The sequence below is a fragment of the Hyla sarda genome, chromosome 7, assembly GCF_029499605.1.
Source record: "Hyla sarda isolate aHylSar1 chromosome 7, aHylSar1.hap1, whole genome shotgun sequence".
NCBI lineage: Eukaryota > Metazoa > Chordata > Amphibia > Anura > Hylidae > Hyla > Hyla sarda.
The window spans coordinates 233,877,822-233,900,586 of NC_079195.1; the positions used below are offsets into that span (position 1 = coordinate 233,877,822).

Below are 22,765 nucleotides of genomic sequence, written 5' to 3' on the forward strand. Positions count from 1 at the left end.
GTGTACAGATGAGGACAATGGCCGCCCCTGCTGTGTACAGATGAGGACAATGGCCGCCCCTGCTGTATAAAGATGATGGGGACAATGGCCGCCCCTGCTGTGTACAGATTAGGACAATGGCCGCCCCTACTGTGTACAGATGATGAGGACAATGGCCGCCCCTGCTGTGTACAGATGATGAGGACAATGGCCGCCCCTGCTGTGTACAGATGATGGGGAAAATGGCCGCCCCTTCTGTGTACAGATGATGAGGACAATGGCCGCCCCTGCTGTGTACAGATGATGAGGACAATGGCCGCCCCTGCTGTGTACAGATGATGAGGACAATGGCCGCCCCTGCTGTGTACAGATGATGAGGACAATGGCTGCCCCTGCTGTGTACAGATGATGAGGACAATGGCCGCCCCTGCTGTGTACAGATGATGGGGACAATGGCCGCCCCTGCTGTGTACAGATGATGGGGACAATGGCCGCCCCTGCTGTGTACAGATGATGGGGACAATGGCCGCCCCTGCTGTGTACAGATGATGGGGACAATGGCCGCCCCTGCTGTGTACAGATGATGGGGACAATGGCCGCCCCTGCTGTGTACAGATGATGGGGAAAATGGCCGCCCCTGCTGTGTACAGATGAGGACAATGGCCGCCCCTGCTGTGTACAGATGATGGGGACAATGGCCACCCCTACTGTGTACAGATGATGAGGACAATGACCGCCCCTGCTGTGTACAGATGATGGGGACAATGGCCGCCCCTGCTGTGTACAGATGATGGGGACAATGGCCGCCCCTGCTGTGTACAGATGATGGGGACAATGGCCGCCCCTGCTGTGTACAGATGATGAGGACAATGGCCGCCCCTACTGTGTACAGATGATGAGGACAATGGCCGCCCCTGCTGTGTACAGATGATGGGGACAATGGCCGCCCCTGCTGTGTACAGATGATGAGGACAATGGCCGCCCCTGCTGTGTACAGATGATGGGGACAATGGCCGCCCCTGCTGTGTACAGATGATGAGGACAATGGCCACCCCTGCTGTGTACAGATGATGAGGACAATGGCCGCCCCTGCTGTGTACAGATGATGAGGGCAATGGCCGCCCCTGCTGTGTACAGATGATGGGGACAATGGCCGCCCCTGCTGTGTACAGATGATGGGGACAATGGCCGCCCCTGCTGTGTACAGATGATGGGGACAATGGCCGCCCCTGCTGTGTACAGATGATGGGGACAATGGCCGCCCCTGCTGTGTACAGATGATGGGGAAAATGGCCGCCCCTGCTGTGTACAGATGATGAGGACAATGGCCGCCCCTGCTGTGTACAGATGAGGACAATGGCCGCCCCTGCTGTGTACAGATGAGGACAATGGCCGCCCCTGCTGTGTACAGATGATGGGGACAATGGCCGCCCCTGCTGTGTACAGATGATGGGGACAATGGCCGCCCCTGCTGTGTACAGATGATGAGGACAATGGCCGCCCCTGCTGTGTACAGATGAGGACAATGGCCGCCTCTGCTGTGTACAGATGATGGGGACAATGGCCGCCCCTGCTGTGTACAGATGAGGACAATGGCCGCCTCTGCTGTGTACAGATGATGGGGACAATGGCCGCCCCTGCTGTGTACAGATGAGGACAATGGCCGCCTCTGCTGTGTACAGATGATGGGGACAATGGCCGCCCCTGCTGTGTACAGATGAGGACAATGGCCGCCCCTGCTGTGTACAGATGAGGACAATGGCCGCCCCTGCTGTGTACAGATGATGGGGACAATGGCCGCCCCTGCTGTGTACAGATGAGGACAATGGCCGCCCCTGCTGTGTACAGATGAGGACAATGGCCGCCCCTGCCTTAATGGTCTCTGTAGGTGTCAGTCCAACAATAGGTCCAGAGAGGGCAGTGATGGGGAGCAGGGAATTATGGGAGGACATAGAGAATATACAGTAGATCTGTGGTCCCCAAACTGTGGACCTCCAGATGTTGCACATAAACAGCTGTTAGTATGCCCAGACAGCCAATGATTGTGCCTGGGGCAATTACTGACATTTACTCTCCAGAACGCACAAGTATAGGCTCTGCCCCCCCCATTATATACAGGTCCGTCCAGTATTACTGGTGCGGACTGGAAATAAGTTCTTCACTGTCTCCAGGATTTACATTTTTGCACATTTTTTGTGAGGCCGGTTGTGGGGGGCCGGGTGGATACTTACTTGGCAGATGTCAAGAAGTAGGGTTGTTTGTAGTAAATAATGGATGTTGAGGATTATAGTGTTAGATGGCAGGAGTGGTGCAACCTTATAATTAGATGTATAGTCCCACAAACCACTACTTTAATGGAGCTGTAATCCGTACACAGGGCCCCAGGACACAATACCTCTAAAGCTGTAATCCGTACACAGGGCCCCAGGACACAATACTTCTAAATCTGTCATTCGTACACAAGGCCCCGGTTATTTTGAAACTTGTAGTCCTTTAACCCCTCCCTACATGGTACGTGTGAGACTCCGAGGCTTTCGGTTAACCTGGTGGATGTATGGACGTATGTTGTTTATCAACCATACTATGAAACTATGTAACCTGGGCATCCTATGTGTTACCTCTGTGATGGAGCCTATCTTTAATGTTGCTCGCGAATATTCGCAATGCGAATTTTATTCGCGAATATCGCATATTCGCGAATTCGGGAATATTCGCGAATAAAGCACTATATATTCGTAATTATGAATATTGTTTTTTTGTTTGTTTTTTTTCCACAGTACACATCACAGTGATCATCCCTCTCTGCTTCCAGCTTGTGTGATGTAAAGAAGGCTCTAATACTACTGTGTGAGACTGGTGTGCTAATTTTGGAATATGCAAAAATTAACATATGCTAATTTTCGCATATGCGAATTTTCGTTTATGTTAATTTTGTGTATAATAATTTCCGCATATGTTAATTTTCGCATATGCGAAAATAAAACGAGAATATGCAAATATTCGCGAATATATGACGAATATTCGTCCATATATTCGCGAATATTCGCGAATTCGAATATGGCCTATGCCGCTCAACACTACCTATCTTGTTCCTCACTGCACCTTATGATGGGGCACCTCTGTGGCTTCCATGGATGTACTACCAGGTGTCCCCTCTGTGGCTGCCCAGGATGTACTACCAGGTGTCCCCTCTGTGGCTGCCCGGGATGTACTACCAGGTGTCCCCTCTGTGGCTGCCCGGGATGTACTACCAGGTGTCCCCTCTGTGGCTGCCCTGGATGTACTACCAGGTGTCCCCTCTGTGGCTGCCCTGGATGTACTACCAGGTGTCCCCTCTGTGGCTGCCCTGGATGTACTACCAGGTGTCCCCTCTGTGGCTGCCCTGGATGTACTACCAGGTGTCCCCTCTGTGGCTGCCCTGGATGTACTACCAGGTGTCCCCTCTGTGGCTGCCCTGGATGTACTACCAGGTGTCCCCTCTGTGGCTGCCCTGGATGTACTACCAGGTGTCCCCTCTGTGGCTGCCCTGGATGTACTACCAGGTGTCCCCTCTGTGGCTGCCCTGGATGTACTATCAGGTGTCCCCTCTGTGGCTGCCCTGGATGTACTACCAGGTGTCCCCTCTGTGGCTGCCCTGGATGTACTACCAGGTGTCCCCTCTGTGGCTTCCCTGGATGTACTACCAGGTGTCCCCTCTGTGGCTGCCCTGGATGTACTAATAGGTGCCCCTCTGTGGCTGCCCAGGATGTACTACTAGGTGTCCTCTCTGTGGCTGCCCTGGATGTACTACTAGATGTACCCCCTGTGCCTGTTCTGGATGTACTACTAGGTGTCCCCACTGTGACTGCCCGGGATGTACTACTAGGTGTCACCCCTGTGGCCGCCCTGGATGTACTACTAGATGTCCCCTCTGTGACTGCCCGGGATGTACTAATAGGTGTCACCCCTGTGGCTGCCCTGGATGTACTACTAGGTGTCACCCCTGTGACTGCCCTGGATGTACTACTATGTGTTTCCTCTGTGGCTGCCCTGGATGTACTACTAGGTGTCCCCTCTGTGGCTTCCATGAATGTACTACCAGGTGTCCCCTCTGTGGCTGCCCGGGATGTACTACCAGGTGTCCCCTCTGTGGCTGCCCTGGATGTACTACCAGGTGTCCCCTCTGTGGCTGTCCTGGATGTACTACCAGGTGTCCCCTCTGTGGCTGCCCTGGATGTACTATCAGGTGTCCCCTCTGTGGCTGCCCTGGATGTACTACCAGGTGTCCCCTCTGTGGCTTCCCTGGATGTACTACCAGGTGTCCCCTCTGTGGCTGCCCTGGATGTACTAATAGGTGCCCCTCTGTGGCTGCCCAGGATGTACTACTAGGTGTCCTCTCTGTGGCTGCCCTGGATGTACTACTAGATGTCCCCCCTGTGCCTGTTCTGGATGTACTACTAGGTGTCCCCACTGTGACTGCCCGGGATGTACTACTAGGTGTCACCCCTGTGGCCGCCCTGGATGTACTACTAGATGTCCCCTCTGTGACTGCCCGGGATGTACTACTAGGTGTCACCCCTGTGGCTGCCCTGGATGTACTACTAGGTGTCACCCCTGTGACTGCCCTGGATGTACTACTAGGTGTTTCCTCTGTGGCTGCCCTGGATATACTACTAGGTGTCCCCTCTGTGGCTTCCATGAATGTACTACCAGGGGTCCCCTCTGTGGCTGCCCGGGATGTACTACCAGGTGTCCCCTCTGTGGCTGCCCTGGATGTACTACCAGGTGTCCCCTCTGTGGCTGCCCTGGATGTACTACCAGGTGTCCCCTCTGTGGCTGCCCTGGATATACTACCAGGTGTCCCCTCTGTGGCTGCCCTGTATGTACTACTAGGTGTAACCCCTGTGGCTGCCCTGGATGTACTACTAGGTGTCACCCCTGTGGCTGCCCTGGATGTACTACTAGGTGTCACCCCTTTGACTGCCCTGGATGTACTACTAGGTGTCCCCTTTGTGGCTGCCCGGGATGTACTACTAGGTATCCCCCTCTGTGGCTTCCATGGATGTACTACTAGATGTAACCCCTGTGGCTGCCCTGGATGTACTACTAGGTGTCCCCTCTGTGGCTGCCCTGGATGTACTACTAGGTGTCCTCTCTGTGGCTGCCCTGGATGTACTACTAGGTGTCCCCCCGGTGGCTGCCCTGGATGTACTACTAGGTGCCCCTCTGTGGCTGCCCTGGATGTACTACTAGGTATCCCATCTGTGGCTGCCCGGGATGTACTACTAGGTGTCCCCTCTGTGACTGCCCGGGATGTACTACTAGGTGTCCCCTCTGTGGCTGCCCTGGATGTACTACTAGGTGTCCCCTCTATGGCTGCCTTGGATGTACTACTAGGTGTCACCCCAGTGGCTTCCCTGGATGTACTTACTACTAGGTGTCCCCTCTGTGGCTGCCCTGGATGTACTACTAGGTGTCCCCTCTGTGACTGCCCTGGATGTACTACTAGGTGTCCCCTCTGTGGCTGCCCTGGATGTACTACTAGGTGTCCCCTCTGTGGCTGCCCTGGATGTACTACTAGGTGTCCCCCCGGTGGCTGCCCTGGATGTTCTACTAGGTGTCCCCTCTGTGGCTGCCCTGGATGTACTACTAGGTGTCCCCTCTGTGGCTGCCCTGGATGTACTACTAGGTGTCCCCTCTGTGGCTGCCCTGGATGTACTACTAGGTGTCCCCTCTGTGGCTGCCCTGGATGTACTACTAGGTGTCCCCTCTGTGGCTGCCCTGGATGTACTACTAGGTGTCCCCTCTGCGGCTGCCCGGGATGTACTACTAGTCACACCTAGACTTTACTTTGCACTAGGGCCAATTGGCTTTGCCTTTTCCCTTTTACAGTGAAGATAAAGCTTCTGGGTAGAGATTTTTAACCCCTTACACTTATTTCAGGCTCAGTGGATGCAGACAGAGAACCTACCTATGACATCATTGTGCAACCTCTGCCGCAGTAGCCTACCTGTAACGCTTCGCAGGCCATGTCCACCGTCAGCGTTCGACTGATGAAATCCTCACAAAGCTGTAAAATCGACAAGAAGACAAAAGTGAGAGAACAAATTATAAAATTGGAGCTACAAGATACTATAACTCCCATCATCTGCAAAACTGCTAGAGGCAGGAGGGTTACAGCAGTGTTTTCCAACCTGGGGCTCTCCATCTGTTGCAAAGCTACAACTCCCAGCATGCTTTGATGCCCTAACACAGTATTTTCCAATTGGTGTGCCTCCAGTTGTTGCAAAACTACAACTCCCAGCATGCCCGGACAGCCGTTGGCTGTCCAAACATGCTGGGAGTTGTAGTTTTGCAACAGCTGGAGAGCCCATTGGAGCCTGTGTAATAGAAACAGTAACCCTCACAGTCCGGATTGCTCTTTTGCCGTCTCTTTTTCTCACATTTGCCTTCTATTTTCTCTCCATAGACTTGTATGGGCGGCACATAATCTAATCCCTCAGTGAGCTGGCAGTACCTCTTGTAATAATACACAGTAAAGGACTTGGGCTGTTCTTTAAAGTCGATGGTGAGTATATGAGGATAAAGGAAAGGATCATGATAAGTGGAGAATGAAGCATTATTCTCTGATAAGATTTATTTAAACGTTTCTTATATTCACTTTTACTATTGATATTGATAAAGAATTGGTGACCAATTAAATAGATCTGTAGAGGTTTTCAGCTTCTGGATATGAGCAATGAAAGTGACCGTTCACTGACAGCAATCAGGGATGTTGAAAATGAATTTTTTATATTTAGACTGATACACTGTAACAAACTCTCAGCGTGACTGGGCAGTGTCCTGGAGGCCTCAATATTATTTTTTAAAGTTGTCACAATGTGACCGGATAGAAGACGATTAATCAGAATCGTCATCACTCAGCACAGAAGTTACCGGAAATATAATAAACATAAAGTATCAGAGAAGATGACGCAGCGGGGAGCAGGGGCGGGGAGGGAAGTGGGGGCTGAAGGCAGAGTCGGGGGTTCCCCTGAGGTAAATCCCAGAAGTAGAGATACTGACACCACGACCTCCTGATCGGACCCTCAGGGGAGACCCCGCATGATGGGCACATGACACTCCACCCCTCCCCCGATATATATTATCATATTATCTATTGTTCTCTGTTATCAGCCATGTCAGGAGGGGAGAGGTGACTGTAGGACAGGTGAATATATCTATTGTTCTCTGTTATCAGCCATGTCAGGAGGGGAGAGGTGACTGTAGGACAGGTGAATATGTCTATTGTTCTCTGTTATCAGCCATGTCAGGAGGGGAGAGGTGACTGTAGGACAGGTGAATACATCTATTGTTCTCTGTTATCAGCCATGTCAGGAGAGGAGAGGTGACTGTAGGACAGGTGAATACAATCTATTGTTCTCTGTTATCAGCCATGTCAGGAGGGGAGAGGTGACTGTAGGACAGGTGAATATATATATTGTTTTCTGTTATCAGCCATGTCAGGAGGGAGAGGTGACTGTAGGACAGGTGAATATATCTATTGTTCTCTGTTATCAGCCATGTCAGGAGAGGAGAGGTGACTGTAGGACAGGTGAATATATCTATTGTTCTCTGTTATCAGCCATGTCAGGAGGGGAGAGGTGACTGTAGGACAGGTGAATATATCTATTGTTTTCTGTTATCAGCCATGTCAGGAGGGAGAGGTGACTGTAGGACAGGTGAATATATCTATTGTTCTCTGTTATCAGCCATGTCAGGAGAGAAGAGGTGACTGTAGGACAGGTGAATATAATCTATTGTTCTCTGTTATCAGCCATGTCAGGAGAGAAGAGGTGACTGTAGGACAGGTGAATGCAATTTATTGTTCTCTGTTATCAGCCATGTCAGGAGAGGAGAGGTGACTGTAGGACAGGTGAATATAATCTATTGTTCTCTGTTATCAGCCATGTCAGGAGAGGAGAGGTGACTGTAGGACAGGTGAATATATCTATTGTTCTCTGTTATCAGCCATGTCAGGAGGGGAGAGGTGACTGTAGGACAGGTGAATATATCTATTGTTCTCTGTTATCAGCCATGTCAGGAGAGGAGAGTTGACTGTAGGACAGGTGAATATATCTATTGTTCTCTGTTATCAGCCATGTCAGGAGAGGAGAGGTGACTGTAGGACAGGTGAATATATCCATTGTTCTCTGTTATCAGCCATGTCAGGAGAGGAGAGGTGACTGTAGGACAGGTGAATACATCTATTGTTCTCTGTTATCAGCCATGTCAGGAGAGGAGAGAGGTGACTGTAGGACAGGTGAATACATCTATTGTTCTCTGTTATCAGCCATGTCAGGAGAGGAGAGGTGACTGTAGGACAGGTGAATGCAATTTATTGTTCTCTGTTATCAGCCATGTCAGGAGAGGTGACTGTAGGACAGGTAAATACATCTATTGTTCTCTGTTATCAGCCATGTCAGGAGAGAAGAGGTGACTGTAGGACAGGTCAATATATCTATTGTTCTCTGTTATCAGCCATGTACTATAGACTGTACACTTTAGGGTTAGTGCCATGGCTTCTAATAAGGAAGTCATACTAAGCAGGGAAGTTATACTGGGCGCTGTGGTGGATGACAGGACAATGGCTCATCCTGTGTAGCCATGAGCAGCTGGGAGCAGTCGGAAGCGATGATCTCATGGGGGGGAGACCCCCGGACCCTCTTCCTCTCTCCATGTAATTTGACATCAAAGTCTTCCTGACCTCTGGGACACATCCGGAGCTGGGAATAGCTTCTCCCATGATGTCACGGACCCCGGTGATGGCCGCCATCGCTCTCTGTACTGTCAGGGATTTGGCGCACAGAGGTGACTGGGACATTTCCGCCTCAGTTTCTTGCTGAAGGAGAAATCTGTTTCTCATCTGGAGAACTTCGCATTATTCCCACGCAGGATCATGTGACCCCGTCTGTCCCGCCAGATTCTCCATATCTGATGATCTCATGTATCGCATGCATGGATGATTGATGGCGGGTGATAAGGAAGTGTTTTCCAACCAGTGTGCCTCCAGCAGTTGCAAAACTACAACTCCCAGCATGCCCGGACAGCCGAAGGCCCCCTGGTTGGGAGACACTGGCACAGCCAGACTGGGGGGGGGATCATGTGCTGAGCCCCTTCTTTTGCTGTGGCCCCTCCTCACTTGCAGACATCTTGTATCTTCCTGTATTATCTGTGGATATGAGGAGACCCTCAGACATGTTCGCCCTCTCGCCGCACGTCACATGATGTCGGATCAGACTCGTGGGGCATTTACTGGCGCTCGGCAGATTCTCACCTTCATGTAGAGCGCTGGGTGCAGCAGAAGTATAATCCTATTCATCTCTGGTCAGTGTAATGGGGCGTCCTGCAGGTACTCGCTCTCCTCCCGCAGGTCCCTCGCCCTCCTCCCGCAGGTCCCTCGCCCTCCTCCCGCAGGTCCCTCGCCCTCCTCCCGCAGGTCCCTCGCCCTCCTCCCGCAGGTCCCTCGCCCTCCTCCCGCAGATCCCTCGCCCTCCTCCCGCAGGTCCCTCGCCCTCCTCCCGCCGGTCCCTCGCCCTCCTCCCTCCTCCTGCCGGTCCTCCCCCTCCGCCTAAAGGTACTCACAACACATACAGTATACATATCATATACAGTTCACAGTGCACATAATATACAGTATAATATACACCACATACAGGATATAATACATATCATATGCAGTATAATATACACCACATACATGATATAATACATATCATATACAGTATAATATACACCACATACAGGATATAATACATATCATATACAGTATAATATACACCACATATAGGATATAATACATATCATATACAGTATAATATACACCACATACATGATATAATACATATCATATACAGTATAATATACACCACATACAGGATATAATACATATCATATACAGTATAATATACACCACATACAGGATATAATACACATCATATACAGTATTATATACACCACATACAGGATATAATACACATCATATACAGTATAATATACACCACATACAGGATATAATACATATCATATACAGTATAATATACACCACATACAGGATATAATACATATCATATACAGTATAATATACACCACATACAGGATATAATACATATCATATGCAGTATAATATAAATCACATACAGGATATAATACATATCATATACAGTATAATATACACCACATACAGGATATAATACACATTATATACAGTATAATATACACCACATACAGGATATAATACATATCATATACAGTATAATATACACCACATACAGGATATAATACATATCATATGCAGTATAATATAAATCACATACAGGATATAATACATATCATATACAGTATAATATACACCACATACAGGATATAATACATATCATATACAGTATAATATACACCACATACAGGATATAATACATATCATATACAGTATAATATACACCACATACAGGATATAATACATATCATATACAGTATAATATACACCACATGCAGGATATAATACATATCATATACAGTATAATATACACCACATACAGGATATAATACATATCATATACAGTATAATATCCACCACATACAGGATATAATACATATCATATGCAGTATAATATAAATCACATACAGGATATAATACATATCATATACAGTATAATATACACCACATACAGGATATAATACATATCATATACAGTATAATATACACCACATGCAGGATATAATACATATCATATACAGTATAATATACACCACATACAGGATATAATACATATCATATGCAGTATAATATAAATCACATACAGGATATAATACATATCATATACAGTATAATATACACCACATACAGGATATAATACATATCATATACAGTATAATATACACCACATGCAGGATATAATACATATCATATACAGTATAATATACACCACATACAGGATATAATACATATCATATGCAGTATAATATAAATCACATACAGGATATAATACATATCATATACAGTATAATATACACCACATACAGGATATAATACACATCATATACAGTATAATATACACCACATACAGGATATAATACACATCATATACAGTATAATATACACCACATACAGGATATAATACACATCATATACAGTATAATATACACCACATACAGGATATAATACATCATATACATAGTTATGCATCTGGGTACTAATAACCTGCAGCGTCGTATGTCTTAGGGGGGATTAAACTGGCAGAGTCACTGGTAGAGAAGGATCTGGGTGACTTGTAGATCACAGACTACAGAATAGCACAATGTCAGGCTGCTGCTTCCAAAGCCGGCAGGATATTGTCATGTATCAAAAGAGGCCTGGACTCCAGGGACAGGGACATAATACTCCCCCTTTATAAAGCATTGGTACGGCCTCACCTGGAATATGCTGTTCAGTTTTGGGCACCTGTCCATAAAAGGGACACTGCGGAGTTGGAAAGGGTGCAGAGACGCGCGACTAAACTAATATGGGGCATGGAACATCTTAGCTATGAGGAGCGATTAAAGGAGTTACAATTGTTTAGTCTTGAGAAGAGACGTATAAGGGGGGATATGATAAATGTATATAAGTATATTAATGGCCCATACAAAAAATATGGAGAAAAACTATTCCAGGTTAAACTCCCCCAAAGGACGAGGGGGCACTCCCTCCGTCTGGAGAAGAAAAGGTTTAGTCTAAAGGGGCGACACGCCTTCTTTACCGTGAGGACTGTGAATTTATGGAACGGTCTACCTCAGGAACTGGTCACAGCAGGAACAATTAACAGCTTTAAAACAGGATTAGATACATTCATGGAACAAAATAAGATTAATGCTTATGAAGAAATATAAAATCCCATCCCTTCCCCAATATCGCGCCACACCCCTACCCCTTAATTCCCTGGTTGAACTTGATGGACATATGTCTTTTTTCGACCGTACTAACTATGTAACTAACTATATATACAGTATAATATACACCACATACAGGATATAATACATATCATATACAGTATAATATACACCACATATAGGATATAATACATATCATATACAGTATAATATACACCACATACAGGATATAATACATATCATATACAGTATAATATACACCACATACAGGATATAATATATATCATATACAGTATAATATACACCACATACAGGATATAATATATATCATATACAGTATAATATACACCACATACAGGATATAATATATATCATATACAGTATAATATACACCACATACAGGATATAATACATATCATATACAGTATAATATACACCACATACAGGATATAATACATATCATATACAGTATAATATACACCACATACAGGATATAATACATATCATATACAGTATAATATCCACCACATACAGGATATAATACATATCATATGCAGTATAATATAAATCACATACAGGATATAATACATATCATATACAGTATAATATACACCACATACAGGATATAATACATATCATATACAGTATAATATACACCACATGCAGGATATAATACATATCATATACAGTATAATATACACCACATACAGGATATAATACATATCATATGCAGTATAATATAAATCACATACAGGATATAATACATATCATATACAGTATAATATACACCACATACAGGATATAATACACATCATATACAGTATAATATACACCACATACAGGATATAATACACATCATATACAGTATAATATACACCACATACAGGATATAATACACATCATATACAGTATAATATACACCACATACAGGATATAATACATCATATACATAGTTATGCATCTGGGTACTAATAACCTGCAGCGTCGTATGTCTTAGGGGGGATTAAACTGGCAGAGTCACTGGTAGAGAAGGATCTGGGTGACTTGTAGATCACAGACTACAGAATAGCACAATGTCAGGCTGCTGCTTCCAAAGCCGGCAGGATATTGTCATGTATCAAAAGAGGCCTGGACTCCAGGGACAGGGACATAATACTCCCCCTTTATAAAGCATTGGTACGGCCTCACCTGGAATATGCTGTTCAGTTTTGGGCACCTGTCCATAAAAGGGACACTGCGGAGTTGGAAAGGGTGCAGAGACGCGCGACTAAACTAATATGGGGCATGGAACATCTTAGCTATGAGGAGCGATTAAAGGAGTTACAATTGTTTAGTCTTGAGAAGAGACGTATAAGGGGGGATATGATAAATGTATATAAGTATATTAATGGCCCATACAAAAAATATGGAGAAAAACTATTCCAGGTTAAACTCCCCCAAAGGACGAGGGGGCACTCCCTCCGTCTGGAGAAGAAAAGGTTTAGTCTAAAGGGGCGACACGCCTTCTTTACCGTGAGGACTGTGAATTTATGGAACGGTCTACCTCAGGAACTGGTCACAGCAGGAACAATTAACAGCTTTAAAACAGGATTAGATACATTCATGGAACAAAATAAGATTAATGCTTATGAAGAAATATAAAATCCCATCCCTTCCCCAATATCGCGCCACACCCCTACCCCTTAATTCCCTGGTTGAACTTGATGGACATATGTCTTTTTTCGACCGTACTAACTATGTAACTAACTATATATACAGTATAATATACACCACATACAGGATATAATACATATCATATACAGTATAATATACACCACATATAGGATATAATACATATCATATACAGTATAATATACACCACATACAGGATATAATACATATCATATACAGTATAATATACACCACATACAGGATATAATATATATCATATACAGTATAATATACACCACATACAGGATATAATATATATCATATACAGTATAATATACACCACATACAGGATATAATATATATCATATACAGTATAATATACACCACATACAGGATATAATACATATCATATACAGTATAATATACACCACATACAGGATATAATACATATCATATACAGTATAATATACACCACATACAGGATATAATACATATCATATACAGTATAATATACACCACATACAGGATATAATACATATCATATACAGTATAATATACACCACATGCAGGATATAATACATATCATATACAGTATAATATACACCACATACAGGATATAATACATATCATATACAGTATAATATACACCACATACAGGATATAATACATATCATATACAGTATAATATACACCACATACAGGATATAATACATATCATATACAGTATAATATACACCACATACAGGATATAATACATATCATATACACCACATACAGGATATAATTCATATCATATGCAGTATAATATACACCACATACAGGATATAATACATATCATATACACCACATACAGGATATAATACATATCATATACAGTATAATATACACCACATACAGGATATAATACACATCATATACAGTATAATATACACCACATACAGGATATAATACACATAATATACAGTATAATATACACCACATACAGGATATAATACATCATATACATAGTTATGCATCTGGGTACTAATAACCTGCAGCATCGTATGTCTTAGGGGGGATTAAACTGGCAGAGTCACTGGTAGAGAAGGATCTGGGTGACTTGTAGATCACAGACTACAGAATAGCACAATGTCAGGCTGCTGCTTCCAAAGCCGGCAGGATATTGTCATGTATCAAAAGAGGCCTGGACTCCAGGGACAGGGACATAATACTCCCCCTTTATAAAGCATTGGTACAGTCTATAGTGTATAATACTCCCCCTTTATAAAGCATTGGTACGGCCTCACCTGGAATATGCTGTTCAGTTTTGGGCACCTGTCCATAAAAGGGACACTGCGGAGTTGGAAAGGGTGCAGAGATGCGCGACTAAACTAATATGGGGAATGGAACATCTTAGCTATGAGGAGCGATTAAAGGAGTTACAATTGTTTAGTCTTGAGAAGAGACGTTTAAGGGGGGATATGATAAACGTATATAAGTATATTAATGGCCCATACAAAAAATATGGAGAAAAACTATTCCAGGTTAAACTCCCCCAAAGGACGAGGGGGCACTCCCTCCGTCTGGAGAAGAAAAGGTTTAGTTTCAAGGGGCGACACGCCTTCTTTACCGTGAGGACTGTGAATTTATGGAACGGTCTACCTCAGGAACTGGTCACAGCAGGAACAATTAACAGCTTTAAAACAGGATTAGATACATTCATGGAACAAAATAACATTAATGCTTATGAAGAAATATAAAATCCCATCCCTTCCCCAATATTGCGCCACACCCCTACCCCTTAATTCCCTGGTTGAACTTGATGGACATATGTCTTTTTTCGACCGTACTAACTATGTAACTAACTATATATACAGTATAATATACACCACATACAGGATATAATACATATCATATACAGTATAATATACACCACATATAGGATATAATACATATCATATACAGTATAATATACACCACATACAGGATATAATACATATCATATACAGTATAATATACACCACATACATGATATAATACATATCATATACAGTATAATATACACCACATACAGGATATAATATATATCATATACAGTATAATATACACCACATACAGGATATAATATATATCATATACAGTATAATATACACCACATACAGGATATAATACATATCATATACAGTATAATATACACCACATACAGGATATAATACATATCATATACAGTATAATATACACCACATACAGGATATAATACATATCATATACTGTATAATATACACCACATACAGGATATAATACACATCATATACAGTCTAATATACACCACATACAGGATATAATACATATCATATACAGTATAATATACACCACATACAGGATATAATACATATCATATACAGTATAATATAAATCACATACAGGATATAATACATATCATATACAGTATAATATACACCACATACAGGATATAATACATATCATATACAGTATAATATACACCACATACAGGATATAATACATATCATATACAGTATAATATACAACACATATAGGATATAATACATATCATATGCAGTATAATATACACCACATACAGGATATAATTCATATCATATGCAGTATAAATCGCATACAGGATATAATACATATCATATACAGTATAATATACACCACATACAGGATATAATACATATCATATACAATATAATATACACCACATACAGGATATAATACATATCATATGCAGTATAATATACACCACATACAGGATATAATACATATCATATACAGTATAATATACACCACATACAGGATATAATACATATCATATGCAGTATAATATACACCACATACAGGATATAATACATATCATATGCAGTATAATATAAATCACATACAGGATATAATACATATCATATACAGTATAATATACACCACATACAGGATATAATACATATCATAGACACCACATACAGGATATAATACATATCATAGACACCACATACAGGATATAATTCATATCATATGCAGTATAAATCGCATAATATACACCACATTCAGGATATAATACATATCATATGCAGTATAATATACACCACATACAGGATATAATACATATCATATACAGTATAATATACACCACATACAGGATATAATACATATCATATGCAGTATAATATACACCACATACAGGATATAATACATATCATATACAGTATAATATACACCACATACAGGATATAATACATATCATATGCAGTATAATATACACCACATACAGGATATAATACATATCATATGCAGTATAATATACACCACATACAGGATATAATACATATCATATGCAGTATAATATAAATCACATACAGGATATAATACATATCATATACAGTATAATATACACCACATACAGGATATAATACATATCATAGACACCACATACAGGATATAATACATATCATATACAGTATAATATACACCACATACAGGATATAATACATATCATATACAGTATAATATACACCACATACAGGATATAATACATATCATATACAGTATAATATACACCACATACAGGATATAATACATATATACAGTATAATATACACCACATACAGGATATAATACATATCATATACAGTATAATATACACCACATACAGGATATAATACATATCATATACAGTATAATATACACCACATACAGGATATAATACATATCATATACAGTATAATATACACCACATTCAGGATATAATACATATCATATACAGCATAATATACACCACATACAGGATATAATACATATCATATACAGTATAATATACACCACATACAGGATATAATACATATCATATACAGCATAATATACACCACATACAGGATATAATACATATCATATACAGTATAATACACACCACATACAGGATATAATACATATCATATACAGCATAATATACACCACATACAGGATATAATACATATCATATACAGTATAATATACACCACATACAGGATATAATACATATATACAGTATAATATATACCACACACAGGATATAATACATATCATATACAGTATAATATACACCACACAGGATATAATACATATCATATGCAGTATAATATACACCACATACAGGATATAATACACATCATATACAGTATAATATACACCACATACAGGATATAATACATATCATATACAGTATAATATACACCACATACAGGATATAATACATATCATATACAGTATAATATACACCACATACAGGATATAATACATATCATATACAGTATAATATACACCACATACAGGATATAATACATATCATATACAGTATAATATACACCACATACAGGATATAATACATATCATATACAGTATAATATACACCACACAGGATATAATACATATCATATACAGTATAATATATACCACACACAGGATATAATACATATCATATACAGTATAATATACACCACACAGGATATAATACATATCATATACAGTATAATATACACCACATACAGGATATAATACATATCATATATTGCATGTGATATATCAGTGATACACTGAACAGAGGTGACAGTATAGGGGGCAGCAGCTGTGTATACAGTTTGGCGCGGCTTCCGTCCCAGACGTCTGTTATTTCCTGTGGGTTTATTATAGTATCCTGAGGGCAGGATGCGCGGTGTACGAATATATATTCTCTCTGTCAGGGTCTTATCTACGACTATTACAAACCGGCCTCCACTACAGGACAGACGTACAACACCATATCAAACATGAAATTATTACTGATTTCTACCACTGTGGTGTTTGTTGTATTTGCGGTATTGTGACATATACCGCACTGTACGCACAGCGAGGCCACGGACCATTCACCCTCTGTTTTACAAACCGGTGTTTGCAGGAAAAAAACCTGTACACCGCAGTATATGTCAGAATACATTATTGTGAGTACACCGCAGTATATGTCAGAATACATTATTGTGTGTACACTGCAGTATATATCAGAATACATTATTGTGAGTACACCGCAGTATATGTCAGAATACATTATTGTGTGTACACCGCAGTATATGTCAGAATACATTATTGTGAGTACACCGCGGTATATGTCAGAATACATTATTGTGAGTACACTGCAGTATATGTCAGAATATATTATTGTGTGTACACCGCAGTATATATCAGAATACATTATTGTGTGTACACTGCAGTATATGTCAGAATACATTATTGTGTGTACACTGCAGTATATATCAGAATACATTATTGTGAGTACACCGCAGTATATGTCAGAATACATTATTGTGTGTACACCGCAGTATATGTCAGAATACATTATTGTGAGTACACTGCAGTATATGTCAGAATATATTATTGTGTGTACACCGCAGTATATATCAGAATACATTATTGTGTGTACACTGCAGTATATGTCAGAATACATTATTGTGTGTACACTGCAGTATATATCAGAATACATTATTGTGAGTACACCGCAGTATATGTCAGAATACATTATTGTGTGTACACTGCAGTATATATCAGAATACATTATTGTGAGTACACCGCAGTATATGTCAGAATACATTATTGTGTGTACACCGCAGTATATGTCAGAATACATTATTGTGAGTACACCGCAGTATATGTCAGAATACATTATTGTGTGTACACTGCAGTATATGTCAGAATACATTATTGTGTGTACACTGCAGTATATGTCAGAATACATTATTGTGTGTACACTGCAGTATATGTCAGAATACATTATTGTGAGTACACCGCAGTATATGTCAGAATACATTATTGTGTGTACACTGCAGTATATGTCAGAATACATTATTGTGTGTACACTGCAGTATATGTCAGAATACATTATTGTGAGTACACCGCAGTATATGTCAGAATACATTATTGTGTGTACACTGCAGTATATATCAGAATACATTATTGTGAGTACACCGCAGTATATGTCAGAATACATTATTGTGTGTACACTGCAGTATATATCAGAATACATTATTGTGTGTACACCGCAGTATATGTCAGAATACATTATTGTGTGTACACTGCAGTATATGTCAGAATACATTATTGTGAGTACACCGCAGTATATGTCAGAATACATTATTGTGAGTACACTGCAGTATATGTCAGAATACATTATTGTGTGTACACTGCAGTATATATCAGAATACATTATTGTGAGTACACCGCAGTATATGTCAGAATACATTATTGTGTGTACACTGCAGTATATATCAGAATACATTATTGTGTGTACACCGCGGTATATGTCAGAATATATTATTGTGTGTACACTGTAGTATATGTCAGAATACATTATTGTGTGTACACTGCAGTATATGTCAGAATACATTATTGTGAGTACACCGCAGTATATGTCAGAATACATTATTGTGTGTACACCGCGGTATATGTCAGAATACATTATTGTGTGTACACCGCGGTATATGTCAGAATACATTATTGTGTGTACACCGCAGTATATGTCAGAATACATTATTGTGTGTACACCGCGGTATATGTCAGAATACATTATTGTGTGTACACCGCGGTATATGTCAGAATACATTATTGTGTGTACACTGTAGTATATGTCAGAATACATTATTGTGTGTACACCGCAGTATATGTCAGAATACATTATTGTGTGTACACCGCGGTATATGTCAGAATACATTATTGTGTGTACACTGCAGTATATATCAGAATACATTATTGTGTGTACACCGCAGTATATGTCAGAATACATTATTGTGTGTACACTGCAGTATATGTCAGAATACATTATTGTGTGTACACCGCGGTATATGTCAGAATACATTATTGTGAGTACACCGCGGTATATGTCAGAATACATTATTGTGTGTACACCGCAGTATATGTCAGAATACATTATTGTGTGTACACCGCAGTATATGTCAGAATACATTATTGTGAGTACACTGCAGTATATGTCAGAATACATTATTGTGTGTACACTGCAGTATATGTCAGAATACATTATTGTGAGTACACCGCAGTATATGTCAGAATACATTATTGTGAGTACACCGCAGTATTTGTGGTCAGGACTTTGAACCGTGCATGGGCTTACCTGTTATCTCCTGCCAAGGCCACCTGCAAGAAACTAGATTTACCAAGACCTAAACCCAAAACTCTGCTTATAACATAGAACAGCGGTTGAGGTGTGCCTGAAAACCGCGTCGAGGGTCAGCCTATAGAGGGCATTCCCTTATGTATGGTGATGAAGAAAAGGGTGAGGAGGGTGGGTTTCGCCAACCCAGCATACGCCCAGAGGGAGGGGCCGATGGATGTTAAATAGCCAAAGCCCCTCCCACAAATTCAGCCTGATAGGCTTCCCACTTGTGGTCAGGACTTTGAACCGTGCATGGGCTTACCTGTTATCTCCTGCCAAGGCCACCTGCAAGAAACTAGATTTACCAAGACCTAAACCCAAAACTCTGCTTATAACATAGAACAGCGGTTGAGGTGTGCCTGAAAACCGCGTCGAGGGTCAGCCTATAGAGGGCAAAAATACACCACCAGTTAGGGTAATTAAGTATCATTTATTTATAGTGCCAAAAATTGAAATGCCTCTGCCATTTCCCTTGAGGGATCTGGGACATAAGTGGTATATGCATCAGACCGCCACCTCCCCAACTTCTGGATGACATGTACAGGCACTTTGTGCCTGGAGGCCGCCGATGCTGCTCCTATGCGGAATGAGTGCCCTGAGAACTCTCTGGGGTTGTGTCCTAAATTACCAAGCAGCGTGCGGACATGCGATGTGAAAAGAGAAGTGGTAAGAGCACCTCCACCGAAAGGCAACAGTGGCGACTCCGGAGGCTTATCATGGAGGAACTCAACCAGTTGTGCCAACACTGCCACCGGGCACCAGTTATTACCTGAAGGAAAATACTTAACCACCGCCCCCCACCTACAAGTTTTTGTGACAGACAGTGAAACTTCGAACCAAGAACCCTGCCACCTTAAATGAGCCTTCTGTGGATGTGTCGCTCCCCGCCTGACACATGAAAATTCACCCGGCCGGAGGAAGCCATAGAAGGCTAGATAAATGGCAGATTTGATTATCAGACTGCGCTCGAAGCCAAACGGGTTATTGGCTAATGCGTCAGACATGGCTCGGAACAGCTCGCCGCTGATCGGTTTCCTGAGAGTTGGCGCTGTGGCGCTACGAGCCACCACCCCTCTGAGCGCAGCCTTGACAGCCTGAGATGATAAGATAGATAGCCTGTCTGGGTGGTATAAAGAAATGAAATGCTGAATGCCCGAAAGGTAAGATTTGATAGTGCTATGAGACAGGTGCAGAGAAGAGTGGCAGAAACCGATGAAAGATAGAATGATAGTGGTGTCGTAAGAAAAGGGGATACTATGCTGCGACAGATATGCCTTGAAGGTGTCGTGTGCTGCATGATAGGCCTTTCTGGTATTGGGGGCTAAGGCGTCCGACATTAACTCCCGGGCCACCTGTGTGTAATGATTCAGTCCAAGATTAATTGTGCCAGGCAAGGGGGTTGTGTTCCTACTGCGTCTGCTTGCGGAGCCACCTGTGAAAAGAGATTGAAATTAGCTCTGGACAGAGCATCTGCGGCCGTGTTGTCTACCCCCGGTATGTGTCTGGCTACAAAATTGAAATTGTGTTGTAAGGACACCCAGACTAGTCTGCGCATGAATGACATAACAGTAGCATGCCCGGAACTGCCCTTGTTGACTATGGCAACTGTCGCCTGATTGTCACACTGAAACTCCACCGTCTGCCCTGACCATTTGTCGCCCCATGTCACTGCAGCTGCTACAATGGGGAAAACCTCAAAGAGTGCCGAGGTGCTGCTGAAGCCTGCCAGAGCCATTACCTGCTTGGACCATTGGCCCGCCATCCACCTGCTGCCCCACACTGCACCATAACCGATGGAAGATGACGCGTCAGTGCAGATCTTGGGGGACAACTCGGAGGCTGGCGGGACAAACATGGCCGTCCCATTCCATTGTGCCATGAACCTATCCCACATGTTCAGGTCAGCCAGGGCTTGACAATCTAACCAAACCCTACTGTGTTGATGAGGGACACCATGCAGCAAAGACAATATTCTGGATACAAACGCTCTACCCTGCGGGATTGCTCGCATAGCAAATGCCAGCATTCCCAGCAAGCTCTGCAACTCGCCCTTGGTCGTGACCTGTGAGACCGTGTACTTATGAATAG

At 42.1% G+C, this 22,765-nt stretch overlaps 1 protein-coding gene across 4 annotated transcripts in view; it reads right to left on the minus strand.

Moving 5' to 3' along the window:
* Positions 1-22,765, minus strand: part of BTBD19 (BTB domain containing 19) — a 50,426-nt gene that overhangs the window by 14,730 nt on the left and 12,931 nt on the right. For all 4 annotated transcript variants that reach the window (XM_056533118.1, XM_056533117.1, XM_056533119.1 and 1 more), the window contains exon 4: positions 5,969-6,028. In XM_056533118.1, the coding sequence (XP_056389093.1) occupies positions 5,969-6,028 (60 nt within the window). The remainder of the gene's footprint in view (positions 1-5,968; positions 6,029-22,765) is intronic.